This window comes from Zingiber officinale, unplaced genomic scaffold (genome assembly GCF_018446385.1).
Source record: "Zingiber officinale cultivar Zhangliang unplaced genomic scaffold, Zo_v1.1 ctg113, whole genome shotgun sequence".
In the NCBI taxonomy this organism is placed as follows: domain Eukaryota; kingdom Viridiplantae; phylum Streptophyta; class Magnoliopsida; order Zingiberales; family Zingiberaceae; genus Zingiber; species Zingiber officinale.
Window position 1 is genome coordinate 62,894 of NW_024589815.1, and position 17,589 is coordinate 80,482.

General features: G+C 42.2%; 1 protein-coding gene across 3 annotated transcripts; it reads left to right on the forward strand.

The window, feature by feature from the left end:
• Positions 1 to 196: 196 nt before the first annotated feature.
• Positions 197 to 2,777, forward strand: LOC122035822. Of its 3 annotated transcripts, none has more exons than XM_042594950.1 (3): positions 197 to 489; positions 597 to 788; positions 2,648 to 2,777. In XM_042594950.1, exon 2 carries the CDS (start codon positions 632 to 634, stop codon positions 776 to 778), a length of 147 nt encoding a protein of 48 aa, XP_042450884.1. In that variant the 5' UTR covers positions 197 to 489; positions 597 to 631; the 3' UTR covers positions 779 to 788; positions 2,648 to 2,777. The 3 variants fall into 3 exon arrangements, with proteins under 3 accessions (XP_042450884.1, XP_042450883.1, XP_042450882.1); XM_042594949.1 differs by lacking the exon at positions 2,648 to 2,777 and adding an exon at positions 1,714 to 1,964 and having other exon boundaries at positions 199 to 489; XM_042594948.1 differs by lacking the exon at positions 2,648 to 2,777 and having other exon boundaries at positions 201 to 489; positions 597 to 934.
• The last annotated feature ends 14,812 nt before the right edge of the window (positions 2,778 to 17,589 follow it).

Genomic DNA, 17,589 nt, shown 5'->3' on the forward strand with positions numbered 1-17,589 from the left:
TCTACAGCTAAAATATCTTAAATTAATTTTTTATTATTATTTTATAAAAAAAAGACGCAAAGTAAGAACTATTTTTACCATTTCATAATTTTTATTTTTTTAAAAAAAAGTCTGTTAAGAGTAATACCACACAGAATTTTATATTTTAAAAAAAAACATATTAGAATTTCAAACAGGGTCTAATTCCAGGAAATCAACGCCGCAGATTTTGTAGCCGACGACTGGCTTTGCTTAAAACGATCCTCCCCGATGAATTGGTCTCGTGAACTCAACTCCTCAGAATTGCTTGCCTACCGAGAAATTTTTGAAGGGGAAGAAAAGGCGATCCATTGCTTCGACGACCTTCCCACCGAAGTCCCACCGAGCTCTCTTGGCTTCCTTTTTTCCCTTTTTTTTAACCACAATTTGATTTTTCGACAGCAAGAGTGGTTTGCATGTTGAAGGACAAGCTCCAGAATTGATTCTTTTTTGTTTTTTTTTTTCATCCAGGTAAGCGACCATTTTCTTATTCAGATGTTTTTTTTCTCGTTCTTCGTTTCGGATGTCTACGGTTTATGGCGTGCATCGGGGGTTCATTTTGCAATCTGATATCGCAGAAGGGTAAAGCGGCTAGGGTTTTTGGCTGACATTGATGGCCCTGCCGTGGAGCTTGGCCATATACGTGATGCACGTGGTTTGGGCAGTTCTCAATGGGTGGGTGTCCACTTGTTTGATGATTGCCGACGAGATCGCACGCGGTCTCAGGTCCGGCGATATCGGTCCGCTGCCTGTTGGTTGACGCCGCCGAGGTTATCTCTCGTTCCTGCTTTCCTGTTTTGTTTGGGTTTGTGTTTGCGTGCTTATCTCGCAAGTGCGTAATTCTTGTTGTTAGAATTGTCTATCATTTCCTCGACTTGCAACTCTTTACAAAAAAGAAAGGAATTTTTTTACTTGATGTTCGGGACAAAAGTTCATTTGTCATTATGAGATATCGTATGAGATGAAAAGTGAAAAAATTTTGAATGAAACAATTGCCTCAGCCTTTGACTTTTCCTCAAGAGAATACTCAGTAAGCCTGCCTGCATCTTTCTTTTCTTGTTTGTACAATGTCTTAGTTAATGGTCGTGACGATGATACCTTCAGTGTGAATGTGGATAAACACAAAACTGCGGATTGTTCTTTTTCAAGAATAGCAGTTTGTTTGTTTTCCTTTTTGTTAAACAATTACTACAGCAACAGCAATAAGCAACCATCATCATCTTTCATGCATGATGCTTCAAGCCTTAAACTTTCCTTGTAGCTATTCAAAAAACGATTGCCTTTTTTGCATAAACTAGTCATTTTACCAGTGATTTGTACCCACAAATTTGGTACAACCATGAGCTGTGATTTGTACAATTTCATAATTTCATCTCCTTCTCTTAATTCCAAAAGTATTTTCTGTAAGCGTTTCCATCTCTACAGTCATAATAGAGAATCTTTATTGTTCAAATGAGCCCGTAATAAGTTAAAAAATGTTCTTGATGTTAGATGTCTGATATCAATTGTGGTGACTTGTCTGTCTGTTTAAAAAAAACATGGTGCTGGATAACAGGACCACGTTGTGCGCTTTGCTAATTTCAAGTTTCAAAGAAAATTCACTATATGCATGATTTTAAAGGTTAAGACTATGCATCTCTTTATTATTTCGACTCATCACTGTTGTGGAAATTTTGGTTCTTTTTTACTCTTTAGGAAGGTATGTTCTGGTGATTCTATGTTCTTGCCACCAAGGCTCCAACCAACAAGGTTCAAGGGGAGTAGATACTGAATGCAAAATGTGTATAAATGGCATGTATGTTTAACATAATCAAATAGATATATATCCACATACGATATATAATCTGATAATTATATATTCATTGCACAATACAAACTTGTACTTTCCATGCGGATCTTGTTTTCTGTTAAATGAGTAAATGGCAATACAATCTGCTACGTAATCATACAGATATTAGTCTAGTAGTGCAACTCGTGGTGCATTGTCTCATTAGTCGGAGATATTCTACTGTGTCATATTCTAGTTTTAGTTGTTTGTACATAATATTATAGAGGTATTAAAAATAAGTGGCTGCATCTATCTGTTACCAAGTTAAGAGGAAACGAAACTGAAAGCTCTTGTGAATATATTTCTACGAACAGAAACAGAGCCTATAAATAGGCTTATTACAGTAGAATCCCTCAAACCATATCTCCTATTTAATAGGATCTAAAAATAAATCAATAAGCCTAAAACTAGGACAAACTACGACGTGGATTACTGGCTACAATTTCAACTAGATAAAACTTTTAAATCTTATCACCCTCCCTTAAACTGAAAGTTTAAAAAACATTCAGTTTAGGATTTATCAAATGCGCATACTCCAATCAGCCTCCTTAGCTTTTGAAATGTAGATAACTTCAATGGCTTGGTCATAATATCAGCAATTTGATCTTCACTTGTGCAAAAGAAAAACTCAATTACTCCATCCTTCGTCAAGTCCCTCAAAAAATGAAACCTCACATCTATGTGCTTGCTTCTTCCATGCATGACGGGATTTTTAGAGAGTTTAATGGCTGAACTATTATCACAATAGATTTTAAGAGCACCTTCTTGCTTGAAATATAACTCTGCAAGTATTTTCTTTAGCCAAATTGCTTGAGAAGCACAAACTGTTGCAGCTACAAATTCTGCTTCTGTTGTGGATAACGTCACAATTGGTTGCTTCTTTGAACACCATGAAATAGCTGCTGAACTCATCATGAAAATATATCCCGAGGTACTTTTTCTATCATCGAGATCACCTGCATAATCACTGTCAGTAAAACCAATTAAATCTGATTTTTCATTTTTCTTGTAGAACAAACCATATTCAATGGTTCCTTTCAAGTATCTAAAAATTCTTTTGGCGGCTTGAAGATGTATCTCCTTTGGGCATTCCATGTATCTGCTGATAAGACTTACAGCATGCATAATATCAGGTCTTGTAGCTGTTAAATACATCAAATTCCCAATAATTTGCTTATAAAGTGTGCTGTCAACCTTCCTTCCTTCAGGATTTCGAACAAGCTTCAATCCTACTTCAGCAGGAGTGTTAACAGAGTTGCAATTTTCCATTTGAAACCTGTCCAAAATTTCTTGAGCATACTTTTTTTGGGAAATAAAAATTCCAGTTGCTGATTGAACTATTCTAATGCCCAAAAAATAATGCATCTTCCCAAGATCAGACATATCAAATTCAAGCATCATAGATCTTTTAAATTTTGTAATCATGTCACTATCATTTCCTGTAAAAATAAGATCATCCACATATAAGCAGACTATGAGCATTTTTCTTCCATTTTCAATCTTTGTAAAAAGTGTATGCTCATATGGACATTTTTTAAACCCTTCCTCTGAAAAATATGCATCTATACGACTATACCAAGCACGTGGAGCTTGTTTTAGTCCATATAATGCCTTCTTGAGTCTATAAACTTTATTTTCAAATCCAGATTTTATATAACCAGGTGGTTGATCAATAAATACCTTTTCTTGAAGATCACCATGCAGGAATGCTGATTTAACATCCAATTGGAAGATAGACCAAGATCGTTGTGCTGCCAATGCTATCACCAATCTAATTGTGTCAAGTCTTGCAACTGGTGCAAACACTTCTTTGTAATCAACTCCAAATTCTTGCTTGTAGCCTTTTGCAACTAAGCGTGCCTTGCTGCAACAGTTTGAGGGTCATGAAACCAAGGAAAGGAAGAAAATGGAGCAAGGCTGTTACCAAGTTAAGAGGAAACGAAACTGAAAGCTCTTGTGAATATATTTCTACGAACAGAAACAGAGCCTATAAATAGGCTTATTACAGTAGAATCCCTCAAACCATATCTCCTATTTAATAGGATCTAAAAATAAATCAATAAGTCACGCTTAGTTGCAAAAGGCTACAAGCAAGAATTTGGAGTTGATTACAAAGAAGTGTTTGCACCAGTTGCAAGACTTGACACAATTAGATTGGTGATAGCATTGGCAGCACAACGATCTTGGTCTATCTTCCAATTGGATGTTAAATCAGCATTCCTGCATGGTGATCTTCAAGAAAAGGTATTTATTGATCAACCACCTGGTTATATAAAATCTGGATTTGAAAATAAAGTTTATAGACTCAAGAAGGCATTATATGGACTAAAACAAGCTCCACGTGCTTGGTATAGTCGTATAGATGCATATTTTTCAGAGGAAGGGTTTAAAAAATGTCCATATGAGCATACACTTTTTACAAAGATTGAAAATGGAAGAAAAATGCTCATAGTCTGCTTATATGTGGATGATCTTATTTTTACAGGAAATGATAGTGACATGATTACAAAATTTAAAAGATCTATGATGCTTGAATTTGATATGTCTGATCTTGGGAAGATGCATTATTTTTTGGGCATTAGAATAGTTCAATCAGCAACTGGAATTTTTATTTCCCAAAAAAAGTATGCTCAAGAAATTTTGGACAGGTTTCAAATGGAAAATTGCAACTCTGTTAACACTCCTGCTGAAGTAGGATTGAAGCTTGTTCGAAATCCTGAAGGAAGGAAGGTTGACAGCACACTTTATAAGCAAATTATTGGGAATTTGATGTATTTAACAGCTACAAGACCTGATATTATGCATGCTGTAAGTCTTATCAGCAGATACATGGAATGCCCAAAGGAGATACATCTTCAAGCCGCCAAAAGAATTTTTAGATACTTGAAAGGAACCATTGAATATGGTTTGTTCTACAAGAAAAATGAAAAATCAGATTTAATTGGTTTTAGGATGCTACAGTTGATGACAGCAGAAATATTTCATGGTGTTGAAGCAGCAAACAGCCCATATGTGCAATGAGATTAACGTCACAATTGGTTGCTTCTTTGAACACCATGAAATAGCTGCTGAACTCATCATGAAAATATATCCCGAGGTACTTTTTCTATCATCGAGATCACCTGCATAATCACTGTCAGTAAAACCAATTAAATCTGATTCCACTGTTACCAAGTTAAGAGGAATCGAAACTGAAAGCTCTTGTGAATATATTTCTACGAACAGAAACAGAGCCTATAAATAGGCTTATTACAGTAGAATCCCTCAAACCATATCTCCTATTTAATAGGATCTAAAAATAAATCAATAAGCCTAAAACTAGGACAAACTACGACGTGGATTACTTGGACAAACTACGACGTGGATTACTGGCTACAATTTCAACTAGATAAAACTTTTAAATCTTATCACCCTCCCTTAAACTGAAAGTTTAAAAAACATTCAGTTTAGGATTTATCAAATGCGCATACTCCAATCAGCCTCCTTAGCTTTTGAAATGTAGATAACTTCAATGGCTTGGTCATAATATCAGCAATTTGATCTTCACTTGTGCAAAAGAAAAACTCAATTACTCCATCCTTCGTCAAGTCCCTCAAAAAATGAAACCTCACATCTATGTGCTTGCTTCTTCCATGCATGACGGGATTTTTAGAGAGTTTAATGGCTGAACTATTATCACAATAGATTTTAAGAGCACCTTCTTGCTTGAAATATAACTCTGCAAGTATTTTCTTTAGCCAAATTGCTTGAGAAGCACAAATCTGCAAGTATCAAATCCAGATTTTATATAACCAGGTGGTTGATCAATAAATACCTTTTCTTGAAGATCACCATGCAGGAATGCTGATTTAACATCCAATTGGAAGATAGACCAAGATCGTTGTGCTGCCAATGCTATCACCAATCTAATTGTGTCAAGTCTTGCAACTGGTGCAAACACTTCTTTGTAATCAACTCCAAATTCTTGCTTGTAGCCTTTTGCAACTAAGCGTGCCTTGTACTTGTCAATTTCACCATTTTCTTTCAATTTGGTCTTGTATATCCACTTGACCCCAATTGTTTTATGCCCTTTTGGAAGATCGGTTAACTCCCATGTATTGTTCCGTTCAATAGCTTTAATTTCTTCATCCATGGCCTTTCGCCATTTTGATTCCTTGACAGCTTCTTCAAAGACTGTAGGGTCACAATCGGAAAACAGGGCAAAATATGTAAGTGGATCATCAGATTGACCAATTCCAGTTACCTCGTAATCTGCCATCCAAGCAGGTCTTCTTCTAGTGCGTCGAGGTAGTTCTTCACTTTCTACTATTGTTGGCAAGCTTGGAGCATCTACTTCATCTGATGAAAGTTGTTGATTATTTTCTGTTGTTGATTGTCGTTCTTCATCAACACCATCAAAGCTCGTAGGTATTAGTTCTTCAGTAGAGTTGTTGTTCCATTGCCAAAATTTTCCTTCTTCAAAAACCACATCTCGGCTGATAATAATTTTCTTGGTGATAGGATTATAAAGCTTATAAGCTTTTGATTGATCACTAACACCAAGAAATATACATTTTTCTCCCTTGTCATCAAGTTTGATCCTCTTCTGATCTGGAATATGAGCATAAGCAATACATCCAAAAATTCTGAGATAATCTACCTTTGGTTTTTGATTGCTCCATGCTTCTTCTGGTGTCATATTCTGAACTGCAAGTGTAGGACTTCTGTTTAATATATGGATACTCCAGTTGACTGCTTCAGGCCAAAAAGCTTTTGAAATGCCGCATTTTGCCAAAAGACTTCTCACCATATTCAAAATAGTACGGTTTTTCCGCTCACAAACGCCATTCTGTTGAGGAGTATAAGCCGCAGTTAGTTGTCTTTTGATTCCATGATTTTCACAAAAATTTGAAAATTCTTGTGAGAGATATTCTCCACCACGATCAGTGCGTAGAACTTTGATTGGATTGCCTGTTTCTTTCTCAACTAGCGCTTTATAGCTCTTAAAAGCTGCAAATGCTTCAGATTTTTCTTGCAAAAAATATACCCAAGTTTTTCGACTCAAATCATCAATGAAGGTGATTATATATCTCTTACCTCCATTAGAGTGTGGATTAATTGGGCCACACAAGTCGGAATGCACCAACTCCAAAGCTTTCTTTGCTCTCCATGATTTCCCTTTTGGAAAATTGTTTCTATGTTGTTTGCTAACAACACATTCTTCACAAACTTCAGAAGGAGCAATAATTTGAGGAAGTCCAGTTACCATATGTTTCTGCTGCAAAGTCTTCAGTCCACTAAAGTTTAGATGGCCATAACGAAAATGCCATAGCCATGAAACATCATTCACCTTTGCTGAAAAACATGGATAAGTGATATTGTTCAAGTAAAGAGGGAACATGCGATTTTCTGTCATGTTAACTTGAGCAATTAAACCTATCTTTGCATCGTGAATTTGGCATACTCCATCTTTAATAGAGATCTCATACCCTTTTTCTTGCAACTGACCAATACTAAGGAGATTGGTCGTTAGATCTGGGACAAACAGAACATTAGATATTGTATGAGAAGAATTTCTTTTGGTTTGGATAGTTACCATTCCTTTTCCCATGACAGAAACTGTAGAGTTATCACCAAATTTGACTGTGTTGCGAAATGATTCATCCAGTTCAGAAAATGCCGTCTTATCTCCACACATGTGATTGCTGCAGCCAGTATCTAGATACCACATATTTTGTTGGGTTTCTTCATTTACCTGGCACACCATTAGAAGAGAGACTTCTTCTTCCTTTTCAACAAAGTTAGATCTTTCTTCATCTTGTTTATTCAGATTAGTACGACATTCTGACTGATAATGACCATACTTATGACATCTATAGCATTCAATATTGGACTTATGTTTATAAGTTGTTGAATGATTACCTCCTCTTCCTCTTCCACGAGATTGATTTTCTTGGTGCTGGTGACGTTGTTGTTGGCTATCACGATAATTACTTCCTCGTCCTTTAAATTTTCCTCTTCCTTGCCTTTTATCTCCTCTTTGTGTTGACTGATTTTCTGTTGAAACTTTCAATGCTTGCTCCTCTTTGTCTTGCTGGTTGAGCTTCTGTTCATGAACCAACAAGGAACTCTGCAACTCATCAATTGTAAGTTCATCAATATCTTTTGACTCTTCTATTGAACAGACAACAAAATTAAATTTTGGTGTCATTGATCGAAGAATCTTTTCAACAATGGTGACATCTTGCATTTTTTCACCATATATCCTCATCTTGTTGGCAATTGCCATGGTTCTTGCAAAGAAATCTGAAACAGATTCCGCAGACTTCATGCGTAAAGTCTCAAATTCTGTCCGAAGACTTTGAAGCTGCACCCTCTTAGCCTTGGCATTTCCTTGATACTTCTTCTTCATGCAATCCCAAATATCCTTGGATGTTTCTTTGCTAAGAATTGTCTCCAAGGTTGCTCGATCTATGGCTTGGAAAAAATAGTTCTTTGCCTTAAGATCCTTGAGCTTCAACGCATCTAACTCTGATTTTTGTGCACTCGACAGCATTTCTCCAACTGCTGGCTCTGCTACTCCAGATTCAACAACCTGCCAATACTCCTTGGATCTCAAGAAGTTCTCCATTAACATGCTCCAATGGTCATAGTGACCATCAAAGCGTGGAATCGCTGGTTGCACAAAATTGTTTTCGGATGCCATTGAAGAAAACAATTTATCACACAAAATAAACAATTTATCACACAAAATAGGAACAATATAACAAGTCACCACTGTCACCTCCCTCGAAGTCCAAATACTATTTAAACTTCTAATCTCCCTCGAATTCGGCCTTCGACGCTCTTTCGATTCACAATTTCTTGGCCGGATCTGTCCCCACTGTCACCTCCTGCCTTCTCCGTCGTTCTTTTGAGTTACTTATGTCTTCGGCACTGCATGCACCCGGAGGAAATCTGCTACGGCAGCGAGATTTGTGGCTTCAACAGCTACAAGGGAGGGTTTGGACAGAGAACAGAACAAGGGAGGAAAGTGAAGGGGGACAACTTGGCTCTGATACCACTGTTACCAAGTTAAGAGGAAACGAAACTGAAAGCTCTTGTGAATATATTTCTACGAACAGAAACAGAGCCTATAAATAGGCTTATTACAGTAGAATCCCTCAAACCATATCTCCTATTTAATAGGATCTAAAAATAAATCAATAAGCCTAAAACTAGGACAAACTACGACGTGGATTACTTGGACAAACTACGACGTGGATTACTGGCTACAATTTCAACTAGATAAAACTTTTAAATCTTATCACTATCAAGGGTAGATTCCTATACTATGTTTTATGTATTCAGGTGAAAGATAAACGTTTAAGATATATCATCCACCAATACATGTTTATGTGATTTATACAAGTGATGCTTGGTGACTACCTGATTCCTGATCTTCAGTACCATCAGTTTATGTGTGTGTATGACTTAAGTATGCTAAGATTCATCTTATTTGAAATTAATTTACGTAAATGTGAAACACCTTTCATTGTCATATCTTTATTATCAGAAAAAGTGCATGTGTCCCGGGGAAATTGAACTACTGTACAGGAGGGAGGTGAGGTCACCAAGTCATCAGTGTATATACTGAGAAGGGTTTTTTAGAGCAGCTAATAGTACTCACCTTTAGCTTCACATTCTTCCTAATGATACATGTCATCAATTGCAATCTGTGCTAAATGGTAAGTTGTCCTTTCAATTATTTCAAATTGGAAAGGTAATGGAACTGTCTGGACCAACTCAATGCAGAATGGAAATAGACAATTTCTCATCTCTGCAATATTTCCATAATTTTGTTTCTCCGAATTCATAAGGTGGTTGCTTATGTTTCCAAATTATTGTTTTCACATCTCTTAACAACTTAGGCTTTTGAAACTCATCTTAATATAAAATATTTCACATCTTTCCTTATGCTACCAATACAATTTTTTTGCTTTGGCTATATGGCAAATGACAATCACTAAATCTAGTTGGAGTCAGCAAATGAAATGTTGTTCCGTGCCCTCGGCACGGACGATTTTTACCGTTCCACCGGAGAGGCAAAACCAACACGTCACGCGTGTGTGTCTCAAGCAGCAAGGATGCGTCCGACGATGCTTCCGGTGTCGCTGGGGCATTATGGGGCACCTAAAGCTGGTACCGGAGGCGTTGCGACGCGACATTTTTGGCGGAGCCGAAAGCGTTGAGGGACGTTTTCAGTGTCGCCGTCGCGAGACGCTTTTGGAGTCGCCATCGTGAGATGCTTTCGGTGTCGCCGTCGTAGGACGCTTCTGACGCTGTCGAAAGCATTGCTAGATGCCTCCGACGCCGTTGAAGGCGTGGCAGGCGTGCCCGTGTTGCTTCTGGCGGAGTTGAAAGCGTCGTCGGACGCTTTCGGCACTGTCGGAAGCGTCGTCGGATGTTTCCGGTGACGTCGGAGGTGTCACCGGATGGATGCCTCTTGGTAAAATTAATATTATAATTTAAATAAATAAAACAATTCCTACTTAAGTGTGAGATTTGAATGAGACTTTCATTAACCTAATTAAATTATCCTAATAAAATATAAAAAATATATTTAATATTTAAAAAAATAATAAATTTTATTAAATAATATTACCACATGTGCAAACATGAACCAAGGCTTTGCTTCAGCCCTGGTGAGGTTCCAAGTAGACTAAATCATTGCTCTGTAGCATAACCCTTTAGGCGCTTGTGGTGAAGATTGTACATAGATCGAAGTAGGCCTGGGCATTGTCCATGGAAGCTTGATTTTCATGCGGCCTTTCAATCATATTAGGGATTGAAATAAATCTCTCTTAGCATTGCTTGCCCATATTAGAGTGACAGGTGTGTTTCCTCCACTCCTCTTTGTTAGGCCCCCATCCTTTCAGTTGGCTCTTAGGAGCCTTGAATTTTTAGATTTCTTGCTGAAACAAATTGCAATTTCGATAGTTGGTTTAGATAAGCTTGTTTTTTTAGCATGGTGTAATCTTTGCAGCCCATTGTTCACAACACGTCTTGCCTATTGTTCACAATAATTTGCTACATTATTCATTTCATAAATGTATAGTAGAATTGCTTAGTTGAAGTTTACGTTGAAAAGGTATTCTTTCCATTCAGAAAGATAGCAATATCTTTAGGGGGCTGCTGATCAACTGGCTGCAGGCAGCTCCTGCACCAAAGGAACCTGCACCGCGGCTACACGATCTGGCCAGAGTAATCTTGGCAGCCGGCACGAGTAATCTTGGCAGCTTCTACCTAAATTGTGTGATGGTGCAACCCCTATTGTAGATGCCGGCACCTTAGTTCTCTAATATCATGAAGTCGCACGATACAAGCATCCACTTGCATGTTTCTAAGTAAAAGATGGGTAGTACTACCAGTGGCGGATCCAAGAATTCAAGCATGGAAGAGCGATTTTTACACGGAACAAGGGGCGGTATCCTCTATCTCCACCGGTGGAATCCCATAATACTAGGGGTGACCGCCGATGCTGCCCACCCCTGAGTACTACGGCTGTGAGATGGAACTGGATGCTAAGAACTCTATGTTTCTGCAAAACTTGGATGTGAGATACGTAGCCTTGCAGGAGGGTTTTAGCACCTTCAGGTCCCTGAGCAAGGAGTTTTGAGTGTGTCTTGCTGATGAAGGAGTTTTGAGTGTGTCTTGCTGATGAAAATAATAGAAAATTCAGTATCATGATCAATTAAAATGCAGATTTTAAATTCTTGAATAGGAAAAAAAAAGTTGGGAAATAAAATATATGTGAAATCGAGAAAGAGAGAGCTTCCACTGGAGCTCGAGAGTTATTCCCATGACGAATTGGTGTGGTCTGATGCTAGGCTTACCGGTCCAACTCTTAAGATCTGTTTACTTAGAGGCAAAGCATGGAAAAGAACGGGAAAATGTAGATATGTTAAAAAAATAATAATAATAAAATTACAATAGAGCTTCTCCGTGCCGAGCCCAAAAAAATAACCCAAGTGCTTAACTACTTATTTTGTCAATTTTTTCTTCTTAATCTCTTCTTCCGGCTCAGATTTTTACCAGGGTTTACTTAGGAGGATGAAAATAAAAACAGTAAAAAATTTACAGTCGACATATTTTCTAAATTTATTTTGTAAAAAGAAAATCTTTCCTTAATTTTATTTACCTCGCATGCTTTCACAGTTCGCAGGCGAATGCGACACTTGATTTTTTTTTTTTTTTTTCGTTTTTTGTTTATTTTTTTTTCGGATTTAAAAAAAAGTATAAGTAAAATTGTATATAATAATCCAAAAGTGCATATAATAATCTCTTTCCTTCCGTAGGAGAGTTGAAAATTCATTAATTTTCACATTTCAGTTAAATCTGAATATATAATTTATTTTCAACCACTAAGGATTTTTTTTTCACAGCAAAGTAATATTTCATATGTAAATTAGAAATATGCTTATTCAATTAAGGGGGGAATATTGATGGAACGCTAATTTTGGAGGTCATCATCAATTTTGTTTAACACTGATGATCAAGAACTAACGAGTTTAAATCAAGAAGGGATGAGCGCTTCAGAACAATGGTAAATAATAATAGCTGATCCGGTAGTAAGGACGCGGAACTCCCTTTGAGGGGAGTTAACGTCACGTGGAGGTCAAAGGTCAAACGGCTGACCAGAAAAGGGGGAACGACCGGCCGACCGGGGTTTAAGCTGAATCAAAGATAACCCGACGGGTACTCGGGTTTCCGACGCTCATGTGAACAAGGTCGTCGAGGCCGAGCCCGCTCGGCCAAGGCCGAAAGCAGCAATGCTGTGAACAGTCAGCCGAGCACATGATCGGGAATAGCCCGAGCGGACCAGTACCTTCGTCCGGTCGGACGTGATGGGACTGCCGAGCGGTTGGGAGCTAAGCGTGGGGAGAAAAGACAAAATGACAAAGGAACAGCTTCTGACAGCAAGCATGTTCGAAGATCAAGCCATGCAGAAGTCTATGACGGAAGGTTCTACTGTCCCATCAGAGAGGTGCTCGGACTGTAGTAGTATGGTGTCAGACAAGCTCCTCTGACAAGCCCATACAGAGGTATGGTTAGAGGACACATATTCGCCTCGGTATGTGTGCATGAGCCTCTTCACAGCTCTATATAAGGGTCCTCACACTTCGACGAAGGTACGCGATCACGCATTCTCGCATCTTCGGAGTCACTTTATAATTTCCTCTTACCTGACTTGAGCGTCGGAGGGTCGTCGCCGGGAACCCCTTCCCGGCCCGACTTCCTTGCAGGTTCGCCGGAGATCCCTACGACCGGCCGGAGATCCACGTCATCAGTTCAGAGAGCGCCACGTGCCCAGCGTCCGTTGATTCAGCGTTCGGACAGGATCAAATTGGCGCCGTCTGTGGGAACGCACCTGCATCCGAGCGGAAGCAATGGACGAAGCTGGACGACCGCATACGGTGATGCTCTCCACGGAGGAGCTCGACGCTCTGATCGAGGTAAGAGCAGCTAAGTTTGTGGAACAAAAACAGAAGGCGCAAGCCGAGCGGATCGAGCAACAAGCTACATCCGCGTCAGGAGGCCGAGCGGAAGCACCACTGGCCACGGTTCCATTCCATCGGGCCCTATTTCCTACGCCTCCTGAAGCCGCAACAGTTAACCGTGATCGAGGATCTTCATCTGACAAGGCGCCTCTGCGAGACAACAGAAAAGGCAAGGCCCCCCGAACGGACGCCTCCCTTGAGCGGATCAACCGACAATTTTCAGAGGTCATACTGCGGGACCCTCTACCAAAGCACTATGTGCCCCCGGCGATCGGTGAGTACAACGGAACCACCGACCCGGATGATCATCTGGGTAAGTTCGACAACACAGCTACCCTACATCAATACACAGATGGAGTAAAGTGCCGGGTGTTTCTTACCACCCTCTCGGGATCGGCGCAACGGTGATTTCGGAGACTGCCGGACGGATCCATTACAAGTTTCAAGGAGTTCCGCACGGCCTTCCTCCACCATTTTGCAAGCAGTCGGCGTTACCAGAAGATTAGTGTCAGCTTATTCGCCATTAAGCAAGAGCCCAGGGAGTCGCTCAGAGCATATATCCAACGATTCAACCAAGTAACCATGGATATTCCAACGGTCACCTCAGAAACGATGATGAATGCGTTCACGCAAGGCCTCGTGGACGATGATTTCTTCCGATCACTCATTCGGAAGCCGCCTCGAGACTACGATCATATGTTACACCGGGCCAACGAGTACATTAATGTGGAGGAAGGCCAGGCGGCCCGAAGAAAAGAAGTGCCAACTGAGCGGCTAGCCCCTGCCGAGCGGAAGCCTGTCAATAGCCAGGAGGCGCCTAGAGGACCGAGGGCCGAAGTAGTCCGCCCTCACCACGTGAGGTCCCAAGCAGTCCAAGAGGTAGCTGCCGAGCGGCCCAAACCAAAGAAGAAGGTATGGACCCCTATGTTTTGCTCGTTCCACCAGACTGATACGCATAACACAAGAGATTGCCGGAGCCTTCCCCTGATCGCCCACCCTGCTCCTCGGAGTAGCTGTCGTCGCTCACCATCATCTGACAGGCGACAGCAACACCATGAAGCCGATCGGCGTATATCCGACAGGCGACAGCGACAGCGATAGTCTCCCGAGCGGCATCATCCTCAGAGGCACGAGGACTATCCCCGGGTGTCTAGGGAGCGACCTAGGCCGTCCGCTCGGGAAGAAGAAAATAGAAGTAACACTTCCCGAGGCTAAATCAACATCATCGCTGGCGGGCCGACCGGAGGCAACTCCAACAGAGCAAGGAAGGCGAGCGTCAGGCAGCTCCAGATCCATGCGGTCGGCTGCAGCCAAGAACGGGCGAGCGGGCCCGAAATCAGTTTCGGGCCCAGGGACTTGGAAGGAGTTAAAGTGCCACATGACGACACTCTCCTCATCAAAGCGGTAATAGCTAACTATACTATTCACCACGTTTTCATCGATACAGGAAGCTCGGTCAATATTATATTCAGAAAGGCCTTCGACCAACTACAAATTGATCGAGTCGAGCTGCTGCCCATGACAACCCCCCTCTACGGGTTTACGGGCAATGAAGTTCTGCCGGTCGGACAGGTCCGACTGACTATTTCGTTGGGAAAGGAGCCACTCAGAAGGACGCGGACTGCCAACTTCGTCGTGGTCGACTCTCCCTCTGCATACAATGTCATCTTGGGGCGACCGGCGCTCAACGAGTTCCGAGCGGCCGTCTCCACCTTCCACCAGAAAATTAAGTTCCCGGTGGAAGATAAAGTGGGAGAAGTACGAGGAGACCAGCTGGCGGCTCGGCGATGCTACGTCGAGATGGTCCGAGCTGAAGCTAATTCCGCTCGGAAGGCGCCACGGATCGAGGTGAACGCCATTACTGAAAAACCACCCTCTTTGGTTTATAAAGAAAAAGAGGAAGTGCAGATTCACCCGACCCGATCGGAGGCCACCACATTTATTGCGGCCGATCTGGAGGCAAGCCAGAAAGAGGAGGTGATCAAATGTCTCTAGAAAAATTGTGATGTCTTCGTTTGGTCGACGCACGAGCTGCTAGGCGTCCTATGGGCCATCCGTACGACCCCAAAGGCGGGAACGGGCGTCACGCCGTTCCATTTAGTGTACGGCGGCGAAGCGGTTATCCCGGTTGAAGTCGGCGTCGAGTCCGTCCGGATCCAAAATTATGATGATGATAACGCCGAGCGGAGGAACATGGAGTTGGACTTGACCGATGAAAAGGAAGCCAAAGCGTCCGTCCGGCTGATGGCGTACCGGTAGAGGATGAAGCAGAATTACAACCGGCGCGTGATCCCCAGAGCGTTCCAGGTCGGCAACCTAATGTGGAAGAAAGTAAAGCCGATTGGGGACGTTGGCAAGCTGGAGGCTCCTTGGGCGGGTCCCTTCCAAGTCATCGAAAAGCTCCGCTCGGGTGCTTATTATTTGGAAGATGAAGACGGACGGCGGCTGGATCGACCATGGAGCGTAAATCATCTCCAGCCGTACCAAGCTGGGTGAGAGGTGAGCTGATGTAATTCATTTTGTGTATCTCTTGGTCGCATGTGTTCTTTTAATGCAGGAAGCAAAATGATAAGAAACGCATTTGGCAATCTTCGCTGAATGGCAGTGTAGAAATTAGCCTTAAAAGGCCGTCGAACTCCGACGTTAAATATCGAGAGTCGGACCGGCGACTATAAACCCTCCGGGCGGAAGACCGTCGAGCTCCGACGTTAAATATCGAGAGTCGGACCGGCGACTATAAACCCTCCGGGCGGAAGACCGTCGAGCTCCGACGTTAAATATCGAGAGTCGGACCGGCGACTATAAACCCTCCGGGCGGAAGACCGTCGAGCTCCGACGTTAAATATCGAGAGTCGGACCGGCGACTATAAACCCTCCGGGCGGAAGACCGTCGAGCTCCGACGTTAAATATCGAGAGTCGGACCGGCGACTATAAACCCTCCGGGCGGAAGACCGTCGAGCTCCGACGTTAAATATCGAGAGTCGCGCCGGCGACTATAAACCCTCCGGGCGGAAGACCGTCGAGCTCCGACGTTAAATATCGAGAGTCGGACCGGCGACTATAAACCCTCCGGGCGGAAGGCCGTCGAGCTCCGACGTTAAATATCGAGAGTCGGACCGGCGACTATAAATCCCCCGGACGAAAGACCGTCGAGCTCCGACGTTAAATATCGAGAGTCAGACCGGCGACTATAAACCCCCCGGACGGAAGACCGTCGAGCGGCGACGTTAAACCCTAGAGTCGGACCGGCGACTATAAACCCCCCGGCTTGAAGACCGTCGAGCGGTGACGTTAAACCCTAGAGTCGGATCGACGACTATAAACCCTCCGGCTTGAAGACCGTCGAGCGGCGATGTTAAACCCTAGAGTCGGACCGGCGACTATAAACCCTCCGGCCGGAAGACCGTCGAGCGGCGACGTTAAACACTAGAGTCGGACCGGCGACTATAAACCATCCGGCCGGAAGACCGTCGAGCTCTGACGTTAAATATCGAGAGTCGAACCGGCGACTATAAACCCTCCGGCCGGAAGACCGTCTAGCCCCGACGTTAAATATCGAGAGTCGAACTAGCGACTATAAACCCTCCGGTCAGAAGACCGTCGAGCTCCAACGTTAAAAATCGAGTCACGCCGGTGACTATAAACCCTCCGGCCGGAAGAAGACAATAAAGAGGTTGACTCTTAAGTCGTTTGGCCGATCGTCCAAGTAACCAAAAGTACTTCGTGAACACCTGGAGAAAATCCCGTTTGTGAAACAAGATATATTCCGCCGAGCATACTTCGAAAAAACCCCTTTCGAACACAAGAAAGGTGAGATAAGAGGCGAATAACGAGGAGAAGCAAAGGAACATGAACGGTAGTTGGCGAGCCGAGCGGACAACACTCATATTGATTAGCAAAAGAAAAAGTAAATAAAAGGTTAGCATTAAAGAAAGTGAGGCCGAGCGGCCAAATTACAAAAATAGATAAGTGTTTGGCCGAGCGGCCGAGTTACATAAAAGCTTCATATTCAAGGAAATCATAAATGTCCTGAGGGATGGTGCCGAGAAGCGCTGCTTGGTCTTGGGCCGGGATGATGACGGAGTCAGCCAGATGACCCTTGGATTTCAAATAAGTGATGGTAGCAGTCATAGCCAGATCGAAGGCAGTGTACATCCGTTCGCAGACTTTCTCCGAGAACTCTTCTGAATGGATGTAATTCAGCCTCAGGGCTGCGACTCGGC

Bases quoted from the DNA above. Each gene is read 5' to 3' on its own strand.
- LOC122035822 (XM_042594950.1), top strand. From the start codon at position 632: ATGGCCCTGCCGTGGAGCTTGGCCATATACGTGATGCACGTGGTTTGG.